General features: G+C 37.9%; 1 protein-coding gene across 1 annotated transcript in view; it reads right to left on the minus strand.

Annotated features, from left to right (window-relative positions):
• Positions 1 to 4922: 4922 nt before the first annotated feature.
• The window catches only part of si:zfos-169g10.2 (somatostatin receptor type 5), a 44041-nt gene continuing 31670 nt past the window's right edge, over positions 4923 to 17293 (minus strand). Inside the window, exon 2 of the mRNA XM_007231221.4 lies at positions 4923 to 8179. Within this exon, the coding sequence (XP_007231283.2) occupies positions 6632 to 8143 (1512 nt within the window). The 5' untranslated portion in view covers positions 8144 to 8179 and the 3' untranslated portion in view covers positions 4923 to 6631. The remainder of the gene's footprint in view (positions 8180 to 17293) is intronic.

Consider the following 17293-nt stretch of genomic DNA (forward strand, 5'->3'; position numbering starts at 1 on the left):
CACCCACAAAAAAATTCCTATTGTGACAGGCATTCTGTGACTAAATTAATATTAATAATATTAAAATATATAATATTTAATCATATAATAATATTCTAAATATTAGAATAATATTATAAAATTAATAAAATATTTAACAATGTAATAATATATTATATAATATATGTATATAAAAAATATTTAATATAATATTCAATAATATAATAATATATAATAATTTATTACCTCTAAACATATAAAGAAAACTGATCAAAAATGTAAAGGTAACTTATTAACTCTATTAAAATGTAAAGTAAATTCATTACCTTTCTAAAAATATAAAGAAAATAAATTAACTCTATAAAATATAAAGAACATTTATTAACTGTAAAAAATGTAAAGGAAACTTAAGATAAATAAAGAGAAATATACAGAGAAATAAAAAAGGATACTAAAGGATACTGGTGAATCAGACACGAAGTTTCTTGTGTGGTGGTTCCCAGTCCTCTTCTGTGAGCGCGATGCAGGGGCCCTTGTGTTCGTTGTCCCTGTCTGACAGAGGATCCAGCTGTCTGCAGGCAGATGTGGCAAACCTAAAGACAAATGACAATGACAAGACAAAGACAAGACAAAACAAATATTATCCCTGGACTATTTTAAATGAAAAGGTATAGAAAGAAATAGAAGTTTCTGAATTTATTGTATTTAAATGTTCATTTTTATATCTATGTAATGAGGAAAATGATGGTTAATTGTTCATTGTGTTATATTGTAATGTTATAATCTTTAATAAAGTCTATTTAAAAAAGCAAACCTGGTCTTCTGGTAGAGTCTCCAGGTCAGTTCCACGAAGCAGGTGTGCAGCATGGCTGCGCAGACGCCACTCCCAGTACTCGAACCTGTCCTCCCACTCGATCGGGAAGAAAGAGGGGTAGAACAGGCCTGCAAATAAACAGAAAAACACAAAATACCTCATCAGTGCTGCTCAAAACCATCTACACTCATTTACTGATCAGTCAGGTACAGCTGCATATGTACAAAGAGAACCAGATTAAAGAAGGGAAAATAAGAAACTTACCGGTAGCTGGGAAGTAGAGGCGCTGAAAAATTCCATCTGGTCCATACAGGGGAAAGGATGGACAGAGGAACACGAAAGCCACTGTTGGAGCCGATCCGGGCACTGTAAACGACAATATCAGATATTTTACACATATTTGCAGTATATTTGTACTGAATGTACTAAATGGATACACAAGGTGGGGGGTTCTGTTCAGTTTTGGTCTTTGAACATGTAAGATTATTGTAGAAAAAGCTGTTTCTTACCAGGAAAAAAGACACGACCGGTTGGTCTGGGGAAATAGGGGTGGTGCTCCTCCAGCCAGTCCAGGTACTCCAGCAGCTCCGGCCCTGAAAAAAAAACTGGAAAACTGGACATGGTGAGAAAAGCCCTGACAGAAATGTGTGACGAAATGTGTAGGAATGTGTGAGAAATGTGTAAAAAATTAGTAAATATTTGTAAAAATGTCTGAGAATATAAATGAGTGAGAAATGTGTGAAAGCTAGTGAGAAATGTGTAAAAAAAATAGTGAAAATGGCTAAAATGTGTGTGAATGTAAATGAGTGAGAAATGTAGTGAGAAATGTTTTTAAAATGTGTAAGAATGTGTAAAATTAGTAAATGTATATGTTAGGTCATATATTGATTAAATGTTTACTTAGTAAGGTCAGAATGAAATAAAGTGCTCCCAGAAATTGATGTTTTATTATATTATGTAATACAGTCCTTGATTTTAGTCACCTTTAAAATTATATTTTCTACCCTGGGGCTTTTATTATGAAAAATAAACATGGCAGATTAGCCTAACTGCTAACTTTCAAGGCTAACGGCTAACTGGTGAAGGTAACAGCTAACTGGAGATGCTCACAGCTAACTGGTGATGGTAAGTGTTTTCTGAATGAATGTGTGATGTTTGATAACGTGTATTTGTGAATTATAGCTGTAGTTTAGTCTTTAGTTATTGAACAACACCGCAGTGCCGCCAGTGTCTGAACTCTAGCTAACAGCTAAACTCAGCAGTAGTGTTGGAGCGTGTTGGAGTCTGGATGTTGGTGTTTCCTGAGATTAATTCATGAGGTTTGATATCAGAATGATCTTACTGTGCTGTTAGATATTGTAACTTCTGCTGTTTGATATGATTTATAAACTTTTAATATCTAACCACCTTCAGACAGCCTGTAAGTTACATGTTTTACTTTATCTTATTTCTTCTTTTATTTCTTCTCTTAGTTCTTTATTTCTTTTTTATTTCTTTCAGTGTTTTATTTTCGTTTTGTATTATCACTCTTATTCTTATAAGTGTATTATTATAATTTAATATAAAAAAATAATAAAACAACAACAATAATAATAATAATAATAATAATAATAATAATAATAATAATAATAATAATAATAATAAAAAATGTGGAGAGGACTGAAATCAACTGAACTGATCAGGACTGGACTGAAGTATTAATGAAAGATTGTTAATTGTGTAGGCCCCTTTGGACTAATAATATATTTTTTTTTTGTAAAAGCTCATGATACTATTTTTAGGTCACCAACAGTCATTTTGCTGAATTTGTGCACCCATTTGTTCAATTTTAAATTCATTATATATATATATATATATATATATATATATATATATATATATATATATATATATATATATATATATATATATATATAAATGTTTTATTTAGGCTTTATTATAAGAATTACATATGTAGGAATATCCACAGCATATCAACAAAGGTAGACCTATTAAATTCTGATAATCTAATTGTGGTGTGTAAGTGGTTATTTTAGATTTCTTGTAAATTTGTCTTAAAATGTAAGGGATACTGAACCTTGGTTGGGATAGTGGGATGGCTCGAAGCGGGCGGCAGAAAATTTTCCTTATTTTTAAATTCAAAACTTGACAGGTATGGGTATGATCCCATCACAGAACCCTGTTTTGGTTGATAAAAAATTATTTTTACTAGATTCAGACAAACTATGGTCAGAAAAACATTAGATTATGTTTTATTTTTAGTTACTGATTAAAGTTCATTTAAAATATGTTAATGCTTTAGTTTGAATTAATTTTTGTCAGCCTCGTGTACTGTACATTACAGTGTGCCAGTGTTGTTTATAGGCCTTTCATTTGCACTCTATTTTTGGTAATTAAATTGGTTGTAATTAAATAAAAATGTGCTGGAAAACAGCAGCATCACTGTATGCACTCACATATCAATAAACCTTCACATCCAAGCATTAAGATATTATACTTCTTGAACTTGTTCTGCTTTAAGTAAAGCTTTAAAAAAACTGCCTGTGAATGTCGAGCTCAGAAGGTACTGTATTTTTCGGACCGGATTATAAGGTGCACTGTCAAAGAACTTCTGTTTTCTGGTCTATTTTTATACATAAGGTGCACTGGATACGGCACAGTAAGCAAAACTAGTAGGATGCTTTCATTGAAGTGAGCAAGGATGTTACCATGTTTCCCTTTAATAGGGGGAGGTGGGAAACAAGTAAACAAAAAAATTAAAAAGTCAAACACGCACTGGAAATCTACACAGATTTCTCCCCTGAAAACCGTTTATTTAAGTGAGTTAAGCGCTTCTGTTTATTTACAGTAGGCTTAGAATACCAGTATTTTGTCCAAGGGTGCTAGCCACAGTTAGCAGCATAGCCAGCTATGGTTAGCAGTGCTGGCCAGCCCCAGTTAGCAGCACAACCCAGCCCCAGTTAGCAGCACTACCCATCCCGCAATAGCAGCACTAGCCAGCCCGCATTAGCAGCTCTAGCCAGCCCTTGTTAGCAGCACAACCCAGCCCGCATTAGCAGCTCTAGCCAGCCCTTGTTAGCAGCACAACCCAGCCCGCATTAGCAGCGCTAGCCAGCCCTTGTTAGCAGCACTAGCCAGCCCTTGTTAGCAGCACTACCCAGCCCGCATTAGCAGTGCTAGCCAGCCCTGGTTAGCAGCCTAGCCAGCCCCGATTAGCAGTGCTAGCCAGTTCCGGTTAGTAGTGCTACCCAGCCGTGGTTAGCAGCTCTACCCAGGCACAGTTAGCAGTGCTAACTCCCTTATACTCTGTAATTCCTCAGAGTAGCTTTACTACTCCCTACAACCTCATACATAAGGGAAAATTTTAGGTTTGCCTTGTAGTCTGAAAAATACAATACCTTTTTTATATAAAATATGGAATATAATCAAGAGGAAGATAAAAACAAACCATCAAACCAAGCTTAACTGCTTGAACTTGTGCAACAGGAATGTCATAAAGTTATCCAAAAGCAGTGGAGGAACATGACAAGATGCATGAAAACTGTGATTAAAAAGCAGGGTTATTCTACCAAATATTGAAACTTAAAATATTGAAACTTTTAAACTTTGTAAATACATGAACTTGTTTTCTTTACATCATTTGTACATTATTTCTTTATATTATTTCTTATTTTTTGCAAATAAATGCTATAAATGTCAATATTTTTATTTGGAATTTAGGAGAAATGTCTGTAGTGTATAGAATAAAAAATGATGTTCCTTTTACTCAAACATATACTTATAAATAGCAAAATCAGAGAAACTTATTCAGAAACTAAAGTGGTCTTTAAAATTTTTCCAGAGCTTTACACACATAGACACAATCACACACACACAGCTGCTGCTCCTGTCAAACATAAATTTTCCGTGTCTTTTCTCCTACCTGAATAATCCCCCGTTTATCTGTTAAAGCTGTTTGAGGTGAGAGCTGCACATTAAGGCTTCTGTGTCCAAGCTTCATTGACACCACCAATTTTTTGTTATACTGAATGATATTTGTACCCCGTTCTGCAAAAGCTTGTCCAACCTAGCAACCAACATTTGCTACAAAATAACTCATCTCTCTCTAACATAAATAATCGAACAAGGCTCTGCTGAGCAGCTTTAATCATGTTGAAACATCAAGATATAACATAATATGCTCTTCATTACACATTGTGCTACACATTAGTACAACATAACATAAAAAAACACACACACCATAGCATTTTAGCTTTGCATTCAACCAAATCTATGTGAATTATTACAGTATCTCATGTAAATGCACGTACAAATATTCTTTACAGGATTCTATACACTGCTTAGAGCATTACAGACCCAGCAATATAAACATATTCTAGTCTGGAGAAATCGCTTTATCACCTGCTAATACCAGTTGTATATGCCATAAAACTTACAAAAGAAAAAAAAGTTTTTCACAATTACTCTTTTCTTCTCAGGCTCTTATTCTCACTGCAGAAATAAACTCTCTGCTGTAATTTCATTGTTTCATAGTTTCTGAATAAAGATGTTTATGTATATATATACAGTATATTACAGTTTCTAAAAGTTTGTTTGATATTTGAGCCCTGTGAATAACCATATATCAACCATTTCTATTCTTAAAAAAATAATAATAATAAATAAAAAAAATCTTTATTAGAGTTTAGGTTGATCCAATTAAAAACTGATGTCAGGTCTAATATTGGTGTCAACAAATGTATTGGAAACCGGATTGACCATGGGTCCATGCATTTGGATCTCGTTCCCATGTCTTAATAAGTCAAGGCCACGCTGTCCGATCTTGTTTATGTGCTTCAATAAGCCATGGCCATGCATTACAATTAATAAAGCGACTTACTAAAGCATGGGAACAAGATCCTAATGATTGGCCACGACTTATTAAAGCATGGAAATAAGATCCTAATGCGTGGCCTTAACAAGTTAGGACCACACATTAGGATCTAGTCTTTTGCACTGTAGAATATCATTTCCATGTTTCAATAAGCCGTTGCCAGAACTTATTAAAGCATAGAAATAAGATACTAATGCATGTCCTTAATAAATTGGGTCAAATGCATTAGGATCTCAGTACCATGTCTTAATAAGTTATGGCCACGCTGTTCAATCTTGTTTATGTGCTTCAATAAGCCATGGCCATGCATTAGAATTAATAAAGCGACTTACTAAAGCATGGAAACCAGATCATAATGCATGGCCATGACTTATTAAAGCATGGAAATAAGATACTAATGAGTGGCCACGACTTATTAAAGGATAGAAACAAGATCCTAATGCATTAGGATCTAATCCTAATGACTTAATATTTATTTTTATTTATATACAATGAGTCCAGGGACAAGATGTCATAAATAAATTGTTTTAAAAGGCATAAAAAAATGCATTGTATTTGTGTATATTTTGCCCTCCTAATAGAATGTGCTGTGTTGTCAGTTTCAGTGTTGTGATGTAAAAATAATAAAACAATTTAAACAATATTTACACAAAAGTGCTCTTCTATCAGAATGTGCATTGGTAATGGCACTTGTGTATCAGAATCTGATCAGCACTGCAAATATGTGCATCAACCCATCATTAAGACTTAAATTCATGAAGGCACTAAAAATAATAAAATTACTTTTAATAAAGAGAAAGGTTGATAAATGCTTTTTCATTGGACAGGCTCATTTAAAAACACAAGACACTTGCTGATGATTTGTCCCCTGAAAAGGTTGCCTATAGCACTCCACTTCTGCTGGATTTTGAGGAAAAAGAGGAGTAAAATAGTCACTTCATCATCTTTTAATGCATTTCCTTTGCTCACAAGTAGCTGATTTCCAGGACAGTCTCTGATGTGTCATCTGACAGCCGCTTGCAGTTTCCCTTGTGGGCACCACTGAGAGAAGCAACAGGTCCAAAAGTTGGACTGATATAGCCTCCATTCCCCCCAGTCCTGGTTCCATTAATGGGGCCTGCTGCTTTGCCCTCAGATGTGTGTGAGAACCGGGCCCTGGCTCCCTCCGTGTGTCCATTCCTGCAGCCGTTCTGTACCGACTTGCAGATTTCCGTCATCTGAGTGGCACTTTCCATGTAGCCCATCTCCACTCCCTCTTCCTCCTCATCTTCTTCTTCTCCTTCCCCCTCTCTTTCTGGCTGTATCTCTGAGCAGGTTTCTCTCAGGCACTCTCTGGGCTCTAGATCTTTCTTGACCTCCTCAAGTGGGAGGGTGTGATTCCCCATGGTTCCTTGCTGAAGGTCCTGACTGTCCACTCGCCGAGTCGAGCGGCATAGAGCTTTCCGAAACCCACGCTTGAAGTTGTCAGAGAGGAACCCATAGAGAATGGGGTTGGCACAGCTGTTGGCATATGATAGAACAACCACAAAGTAGTACAGGCCACGGAACTCACCAGGGAGCACCACTAGCAAGTTAACGATATTAAGGACGTAGAATGGCAACCAACAGAACACAAACACGGCTACCACGATCACCACCATTCGTGTGATTTTCCGCTCTGATTTGCGCCGCCGGATGGATGTGGCACGGACTCTGCGTCCAGAGTTGCGCACTTTGACCACGATAAGCAGGTAGCACATGCAGATGACAAGCAGGGGGCCAAAGAATCCGACTGTCGCAGTGTAAACGATGAATGAAGCTTTCCAAACCTCTGCAGGCTCTGGCCAAACAATGCTGCAGTTTCCATCATCCTGCAAGACATCAGCAAACACCACCACTGGCAGAACCACCACAAAGGAAACCGCCCACACTGTGGCATTCACTGCTTTGGCCACTCGAGGACGTCGCCAACTAGAGGACCGGAGGGGATGCACTACAGCCAAGTAGCGATCGATGCTCATCACAGTCAGGCAGAAGATGCTGGTAAACTGATTGATGGCATCTACTGTCATGACCAGGCGACACATTAATGAGCCAAACGGCCAGGAAAGAAGAGCATTCTGGACTGCCAGGAAGGGAAGCCCCAGCATGAAAAGCTCATCAGCTATAGCCAGATTCAGAATGTAGATGTTCGTGACAGACTGGGTTTGAGAGTATCTCAGAACGATGTGGATGACAAGGGTGTTCCCACCTAAACCAATCACACAGACGATTATGTAGATAAGAGGTATAAGGATTCCAGCAACGCTAGTCACAAAACCGGCATCATTGATATCTGTCCAGTTCTGCAGGGATCCATTGAAGAGGAGCTCTTCATTTTGGGGATGAGAGGGGAAGGGAAACACTGGGTTGGCAGGGAGAACCGAAGTGTTACTCCAGGAGTTTAAGTGTTGCTGGGATTTGAGTCCAAACCCTGGCTCTGTAATTGGTGTCTCCATCTTGCCACAGTGGTCTCTAGCAACTCTCCATGTCACCTAAAAATGAGAAAATAAGAAATGTCTATTAGTTGTAAACAGAGGTGGAAACAGGTAATTTAGTTCCAAGTAAGTCTCAAGTATTAAACTTCAAGTCCTGGTCAAGCAACCAAATGCAATGTTATTTAATGTTTATCACCAATTATTATATGATATATATTATTTAATGAAACAACAATAAATTACATACAAAATGAGATCAGTTGTCTGGTCTGACACTATATGACTGAGCTGCTATGTGTTTTAAATGGTGCCACTGTTCTTTAATACCATTCATTTAATAGAGGGCAGGAAAGGAAGGATAGAGCATTGTTTACATTAGCTATTGTTTATCATTACATTGTTAAGTTAGCTAGCTAGCAGAGACATTGAGCATTGTTTCTCAAGAACCAGGAAGTATGTTTTTAACTATTACAGTAAATTAAAACCAAACCATACCATAAAATTAATAATATATGACCTGTGACTTAAGGCTGAACTTATAAGATAATAGTTTTCGTAAAATTTAATTACAGCGATAGAAGAATAAACAGAGAAGGGGAGCAAAATTATACATTACACAAGATTCCTAATAAGATGCACCCTAAAATCTAGCACAGTATTTTTTTAAATAGCAAAATATAGTACATTCCACATTTAGGCATTACATAATGCAAGAACAGGATTAAACCAAGCTTGAAAATTTGTCTTTTTTTTTTGCTGCTAAAGCATCAAGAAAAAGTCTGCGGTGAGAAAGATGCTGTAGTTTGGAGTCATCGTTAGGAAGAAAGACCGTTGGAAAAGAAAAAAATGGGAAGGTCTAAATCTGTTAGCACTGAAGCTATCTTACACCAGAGCTTATAAATAATGGGGCATTCCCAGAACATATGCATTACTGTGCCAGTTTGATTATTAGTACAGAGATGACACAGACTGCAAAATTAATTCATTGGGAATGCAGGCATTCCAGCTGTTGCTGAAAATATCTCCATAATATTCATGCATTTTTACGGAATTAATTCTGCAATCTGTTTACTAATCCTAATACTTTGGAGCATTTCACACATGAAAACTGAAGTTCTTAAAACCAGTCTGTGAATCGTCTAGTCACTTCTCATTTATTTTATACAAACAGCAAATTATTCTGTACAACTGTCTGCTGATTTCAAAATTATTAATTGTTTCTTTTACGCAGATTACAATATACTATACGATACTCTGCTGACCTGGTTTACCCATTAGAACAGATAGCCTTTAGTCCACTGCATACGTCAGAGCCTGTAATGCAGATTTGATATATTTGTATTAGATTTTGTCTGATAAATATCTCCTGAATTGATGACTAACTAAAGTGTTCCTATATGCTATAAACAATCTGTGATCTGACAATTGTTGTGGTTTTAGAAACATACATCTGATATGTTTTCATATATGTATGTATATATATGTAACTGTATCTTGTCATTCGGACGGAGAAAAACTGCAATAAGCTACCTGTGCATTTTCAAAGACCTCAGTGCCTAAATTTTTTAAATGCTAGGGCCCTCAGAATTCTATCAATCAAGTGTGGAGCTACTTTGAGCTTGTAAATGGTTTTAAAATTGTAAAAAAAAAAAAATATTGCAAAATGTTGCATGGGCAACATGATGTCCCTATCACTAGCATTGTAAGCCTGTTGGCAGCATCAGCTAACAACGCTGTTTTTTGCTATAATGCTGTGGGTAAATGGAGATAGATGATAGATAGATACTTTATTTATCCTGGAGGAAATTTAGGAATGGAGGTGGGCTGTTCAACAAATGTTCCTACTCGCTATCATGTTTCACTACAACCCAAGTCCATTTCACATTGGATTTCTCCTTCAAGTTCAACTCAGTGAAGGTAAGGTCGCAAGTCGTAAGATCTGGTACTCGAGTCCACACTTCTGGTTGTAACAACAAAAGGATAAAACTTCCACCAGGAGGCTCATGAGAAGGAACTGTTTTTGAAGCCTCAAGCCAAAGTACAAGTTGTGCACTAAAACCTGCTCTATTAATTACTGAGACAGACAGAAAACATATACAGGCCCGGGAGAGCATCAGCGAATCATTTCTGAGAGAAAACTCTGCGAGATTACAGAGCGCCTGGACCCCGGCGGTGCAGGAAATGAGCGGGAAGGATAAATAATGGCGTGTGACGAGGCTCGCCGATCTCGCAGCGGCTGTGCTGGTGCTGTTAGGTACCCCTTCGTGACACTGGCGCCCACGCTCTGCACCCTTTCTCCGCCACCATGCTAATGCTGGCTAATTGGCTTTCTATTAGAGGCGCCGAGAGCAAGGGAGAGGCAGAGTGGTTGCGTGGCACAAGGAACAAACTGGTCTATTAGCACTGGTGGTAAAAAAAAAACACATACATAAGCCTAAGTGTATGAAATGGCTTCTTATTTAGCACTACTCCACAGCAAGACAGCAGGTGTTCCTGAAGACCACATTAAAAATTAAGTCTTCAGAAAGCATTATTTGGCCCTTTTTTAAAGCATCAAGAGAAGGTTCTTTACAGAATCACTTTCATGAGCTTCATAAAGAAACACCTTCAATCCTATACTTATTTATTATTTATTAAAATTGAGTATACTGGGGCTCCGAGTGGTCCAGCGGGCTAAGGACTGCCACTGTAATAAGGAGATCGCCAGTTCAAATCCTGTTCATGTAGCTTGCCATCAGCTACCAGAGCCCTGAGAGAGCACAACTGGCCTAGCTCTCCCTGGGTGGGTAGATGGCGCTCTCTCCCCTCATCACTCCAAAGGGTGTTGTCTGCAGCACATGGCGACTGTGAGCTGATGTATCGGAACCGAGTCACTGCACTTTCCTCAGAGCGTGCCGTGATGCTACTCAGCAATGCTGCATCAGCAGCAGCTTGAAAAGAAGCGGTGGCTGACTTCACATGTATCAGAGGAAGCATGTGCTAGTCTTCTCCCTCCTGGGGCATCACTAGTGATAGGGGGAGTCATAATAAGTGGGTTGAGTAATTGGCCTTGTAAATTAGGGAAAAATGGGAAAAAAATTAAATAATAAAAAAATATATAGAGTACATTGTTAAAGGAACATTCAGTATTAAATGTAAACCAGAGTGCGGAATAGCTGCAATTTCCAGTCCAATTTCCAGACACTGGAGAGAGAGCTGAGATCTGTCAGCATCCCCCACTCCTCCCCAGATGTGAAGCTTCTGTGGGTTGCCAGATTGATGCAGCTGATCAGCTGTCACAACAGCTGTTGTGACTGATATCAATTTTATTAAAAAAATTATAGCATTCAAGTCATCTATCTATCTATCTATCTATCTATCTATCTATCTATCTATCTATCTATCTATCTATCTATCTATCTATCTATCTATCTATCTATCTATCTATCTCAAATACTAGCTGCCTGGATAACCCAACTGTGCACTTGAATAGTGAAATGTCTTACAATGCCCGTTCCTACTACGCTAATGGAGATTAAAAATTACCTAGCTATGTTTAGCAAAACTTACTGAAGCTCAGTGATTACCAGTTAATGAGAAACATTGTTAGGACGCAGTGCACTGTTTGCGTGCTGTTGTGTTCTCTACCTGCCAAACAGGGGTGTGGAAATGGGACTGAAAGTATTGCAGTGAACAGGTTCAGAGGTTACAACCCACACAGATTATTGTGCTACACCAGGCAAAGCAGGATAAACTCTCTTTAATACACTTGATATTAGATGAAACCAAGAACATTGAAAAACCAAATGTCTCAAAGCTTTTTCTCATTGAGTGTATGTGTACCTAAGCTTTTGCTGATTACATATTCTAAGAAACAACCTCACGTTTGTCCTGATACTCAATTGCCTTCCAAGTGGGTTTAAGTAGATGCCCCACAGAGTATGCTATATTCGTTAAGACAGTGACCGCAGGCTGGTTTAAGTGTGATGCCACTTAAAATTTCGACACAGCCTTTGTGCCTCGGTAATATGCAAAGTGAAGTAGCATAACAATGCAATTAGCATTTTAGCTCGACCCAGACCGGAACCTGTGCCCGCAGGTGAGCTCTCGGACTCTCTAACCAATCAGACAAAAAAAGCCATCCCAACAAAACCGTGCCAGATATGTTGTACTCCAGGTTCATAAAGGTGCCAAAAAATGATGTTTAGGAGACTATAGTCTGTGTTTCATTTACATTTCTATCTCTCTCTCTCTCTCTCAATTTTTTTTCTCGCCTTCACCATGCTGTGAAAGCCACAGTGAACAGCCGCTGATGTGATTTATTTAAAAAAAGATATTAAAACAAATCTTTGTTTATTCCATGAGCAACAGAAAGACATCGCTAAATAAAGCACACACACAATACATACAATAAAATTTTAGACTGTCTTTAGGTGTCAATTGTTAAAAAAAGTCATCAGATTAATCACAACAATATTCTGTTGTTAACAGCGATTAATTGCACTTGTTCTTAAGACGCAGAGGTTTTTATAGTGAATATTTAAATGTAAATAAAAGAATCAATGTAAGAAATGTAAAACGCAACTATAATTATATTAGTGGTGTCAAATAAAATACTAGTATATACTTGTATATTTGAGAGAAGATAAAACCAACTTCGTTTGCTGGAATAAAGAATGCATGACAAATTGGATAGAGGTAACCTTTTTACTTTATTGTAAACATCTCAGCCTGGTTGTAAGGATTTCTAAATTATAACTTAATTTGTTGATTATAAAAGGGCGTTTTCACACCTGTAGTTGGTTTCTATGGTCTGGATCAGTTGATTTGTTTGTTTATTTAGAGCGTTTTCTCCCTCTGTTTGGTTTGGTTTCACACAGGCACAAACCTAAACGCAACAAAATGCTCGTCAATATAAACATGAGCACATTGTCTCCTCTGATTGGTCAGAGCTGTCTGGCATGGGAACAAAAAAGTAAATATTGTGAGAAGATTTTGTGTTACGAGACCAGATCACGTTTTCACCTCAAGCGAATGCTCCTGAAAAAAAAAATCCACGGACTAGGAGAGGACAGGGCAGATAACAGCAAAAGTTGAGGTCAAATTGGTGGCCTAATTAATTGCATTAAAAAAATAATAACGCCTTACTGAATCCAAATTAATTGTGTGTTTATGCTTTATCGTTGACATCCATACTTTAGACCCTTTCACTTTTTTTCACCTTTTATTATGTGTGTTAAGTTTTATTTCCCATCAGTCTACACTTAGTAACCCATCATGATGAGATGAAAACATTTTTTTTTTTTGCAGATCTATATAAAATTTAGCGTAGACATTTCTCTAATGTTTAAACTTTAGCTTTCAGTCTGTCCAGAATAATGACTTATATTTTCTAGGTGTTAGAGATATGTTAGTTTTAAAGGTTGTGCAAGTCATGTTGTCCTGGGTCATGGCCCTAATACAAAAATAGAACATACAAAAAAATAATAAATCATGTATATAAACACCACCTTGTGCAGGCTTTGTGTTACAATGCTGCAACCGATGTTCTGGTAACATCACACTTATCCATATGGAAGCCTCTGTCCCCCCTGTATCTGTCATTGGCAGTAAACTCTACTGTATGTCATGGTCTCCAATCACCAACATGCACCAGACTCTGAATTCACTGCTTCACATGCTTCACGTGAAACAATTCCGGTAAAGGTCACCATAATTCTAATTGTTCCAACCTGGATCACACACTATAAATACCCTGTGCTGTTACTCAGGTGTCGCTGAGTATTATATTGGTTTGCCCGGCATACAGAGTCTTAGTTTTTAATGATTTCGGACTGTGCTTTTCGCCATGTCTGTGATATTGATATTCTTCGAAGTCACCGAATCTACATGTATCCTTGTTAGTAGTATTCTTTTATTAGTATTCTTGAAGATATAGAAGGATGCTGTTTTTCAGAAACTCTTCTCTAGCCTTGTAATACAATCTAATGCTCTTGTATAAAGCCTGCAGATTTTTATTTAAAAATGTCTAACAGACCTTTACAATCAAATCCATTCAAAGGCACCACTGAGTTGCAATTCATTTGACTGAATGAACCTGCTCCTGCTGTAAGAGTCTGTGGTATGACTGTATTCTACTTGAGTTAATTCATGGCTTTTTCAGAGGCATCGCATTCCATTGGAGCTGAAAGACTTAAGTGGAAAGGCTTTAGCATTGTAATGCAGTTTTATGAGAGGGTTTACATGTGCTGCATTCATTATTATTCCACATAAGTCTTCAATATGAAGCTGGAAAACAACATTTCTTAAAGAAAATGCAGAGTGTTTGGGCAGATTTGGAGGTTTACACTTCCTGGCAGTAGCTAGGCTGCTTCTAAGGAGCCAATATGGTGAAACTTCTTCATCAAGCCACAATATTATGACCACCTTATTGTTTCTACACACATTATCCATTTTTTTCTGCTTCACTGATCATATAGGAGCACTTTGTATGTCCAACATTACATACTGTAGTCCGGTATCTGTGTCTCTGTATATTGTAATATCCTCTGTTCACCTTGTTCTTCAATGGGCAGGGCACCACAAGAGAGACCACCACGATAGCAGCTATTATTTGGGTGGTGGGTCATTGTTCTCAGCACTGAAATGACACTGATTGGCATGGTGGTGGTGTATGAGGTGTTAGTGTGTGTTGTGTTGGTACAATGGTAGCATTAAGTAACACTAGTAAGGAACTTCTAATTAAGCAGGTCTTGTCGCTGGGTGGTGGTGGGGGGGCAGCTAAGTAAGTTAAGTAAAGCTAAGCTAAGTAAATCAAATTAATAAAAAAAATACTGTCTTTTAAAGTCAAACAAGCACTGGATGTTAATCTACACATAATTCTCTCCTGAAAACTGTTTATTAGGGTGAGAACGCGCTTCCCTTTATTTATAGTAAGCTTAGCATTAGCATTAGCAGCTAACTGCTAGCAGTAAGGCAGGGCAGTTTGTCCCACGTAGCTTGTTTTACCACACAGGCTACTGTCCCATATACTCACCTTTGAACGAAGAAAGAGCTCCAGCAATGCTAGCCGGGATTAGCAGTAGGCTACAGGCCAATAATACTCACTTCTGAATGGCTAAAGAGTTAGTGCTTAGCGTGGTTAGTGGGTAATGCTAATGCTGCTCCAGCAGTACTAGCCGGGTTAGCAGCAGACTACAGGAAAGGATTTTATGTGTGCCTTATAGTGCAAAAAATATGCTACTATAAATTGTCATTGTGTGTGTTTGTGCATGACTCTTTACCCAGATATGGATTGGCACTATAAATTGGGTCAGCTCTTTAGTGCCTGACGCAGTTCTCCAGGTGGACAGTTGTTTCCGGTTGAGAGTATGCTGTGTGCGATTGGCTGTCGCTTCTCACTGGTGTGTGTGTGTGTGGATGATGCTGAGTGTAAATGGGTCTGTGTAATACGTGATTTTAAAACGTTTCTAGAAAAGTGCTACATAAGTAAAACTAAATGTATTCATTAATTTTACAATCTTATAACATTGTGATGTGAACAATTATTAGGTAACACGTTTTCAGATCCTTCCCGGAACATTATTTAAGTTTGGCACTGACACTAATGTGTTTAAAAACTCCAGCAGCACTGCTGTGTTTGATCCATTCATACCATAATAAAACACACCACCACCATGTCAGTGTCACTACAGTGCTGAGAACAAGGACCCCCTTTCCAAATGAAAGCTGCTCTGTGGTGGTCTTGTGGGATCCTGACCTTTGAAGAACAATATACTGTATAACAGAATCACTGCTTCTATGCCTGAGCAGCTTCTGTAATAGGATTGTACTGATCGACACTATAAGCTGACAGGCTCTCTATCTTGGTATAAGAAGATGGATTTCAAGCAAACGTTGTTAGATTGGAACCCTTGAGAGCCTATATTTCAGTATGTTAATTGCTGGACAGGTAGACAGGATTGAGCTGTCATCGCTCTGCAGGTTTGATCTGGAGTGAGGAGCTTCCCACTGTTCTTTTAGCAAAACGTAATAAAGATATATACTCTGAGGATACTTCCCTATCAGCAGAAGTCAAAACTCTGGCCCATAAACTATAATTACAGGAAATCAATCTAGATTCTGGAGTCAAACTTAGAATAGAATGATACTGTGGGTATCATACACTGGATAACCTTATGAAAATTAATTAGGCACTTTAAAGACACTAAATCTTACCACAAAATGGGGTAGTAACACTTACCCTGCTGAGGAACCATTGTACACGAAAGTCAATTACCCCATATAGCGATACAAGGGACACCAACAGCTCAGAGATACTGTATGTGCAAATTGTCCTGTAGTCAAATGTGTTGTCTTTTATGGCAGGGCTTCCAATTGGCATTTTTCAGCAGGACAATGCAACAGATTGGCAGATTTATCGCACAGTTGATCATTTATGGGACTAGCTGGGATGCCAGTTTCAGCAAGCTACGAATGTGCAGGACCTTTAGATCATGCTGCAACCTGCAATCTGTGGGCAAATGTGCTGAAGGATTCCTGATATGGAACCCATTATGCCTCACTCTTGGACAACATGGCACTAGAGCCTCCCTTCAGACATACAGTTTTCCCCAATAAACATTTCTATTCATCCTAATATTGTAATCACTTACATACATATATTATCTTTCAATGTTCTCCACAGTAACATACATCTACTATAAGCAGGATTTTTTATACCAAAGGTTGTTCCTCAAGGGCATCGCTTAAAGAATCCTCGCAAGCATCAAATACGAAGTTTGCCCAGCTATAGCACCTTTATAGCACCTGCTTCTCTACAAAAGGGCTGTGAAATTTCTGAAGCCTTCCATTTCCCTCTGAGATGGAATTAACTTTCCCCTCCAGGTAAGAGATGTTCATTCTTCATTCTGAATGCTGTTGAATTGCTTTCAGCAGCTAAGGTGAATGCCAATGGCTTCCACAAAAGATAAGCTTAAACACATCTTCACCCACATACGTGTTTCCAACCTTCCTCCCAGATTATACGATACTACCTGCATCTGGATCTGATGCATTTCCAGACCCGATTAACACCCCAACCTTAGGCTCTTACTCAGTAATCTAAAGATCTGTGATTATGTATGACTCACTATCTAATATGAAAGAAATGCAGAGATGAGGAAATTAGGTGCAGGTATGGGCCTTTAGGGA

This window comes from Astyanax mexicanus, chromosome 5 (genome assembly GCF_023375975.1).
Source record: "Astyanax mexicanus isolate ESR-SI-001 chromosome 5, AstMex3_surface, whole genome shotgun sequence".
Lineage (NCBI taxonomy): Eukaryota > Metazoa > Chordata > Actinopteri > Characiformes > Acestrorhamphidae > Astyanax > Astyanax mexicanus.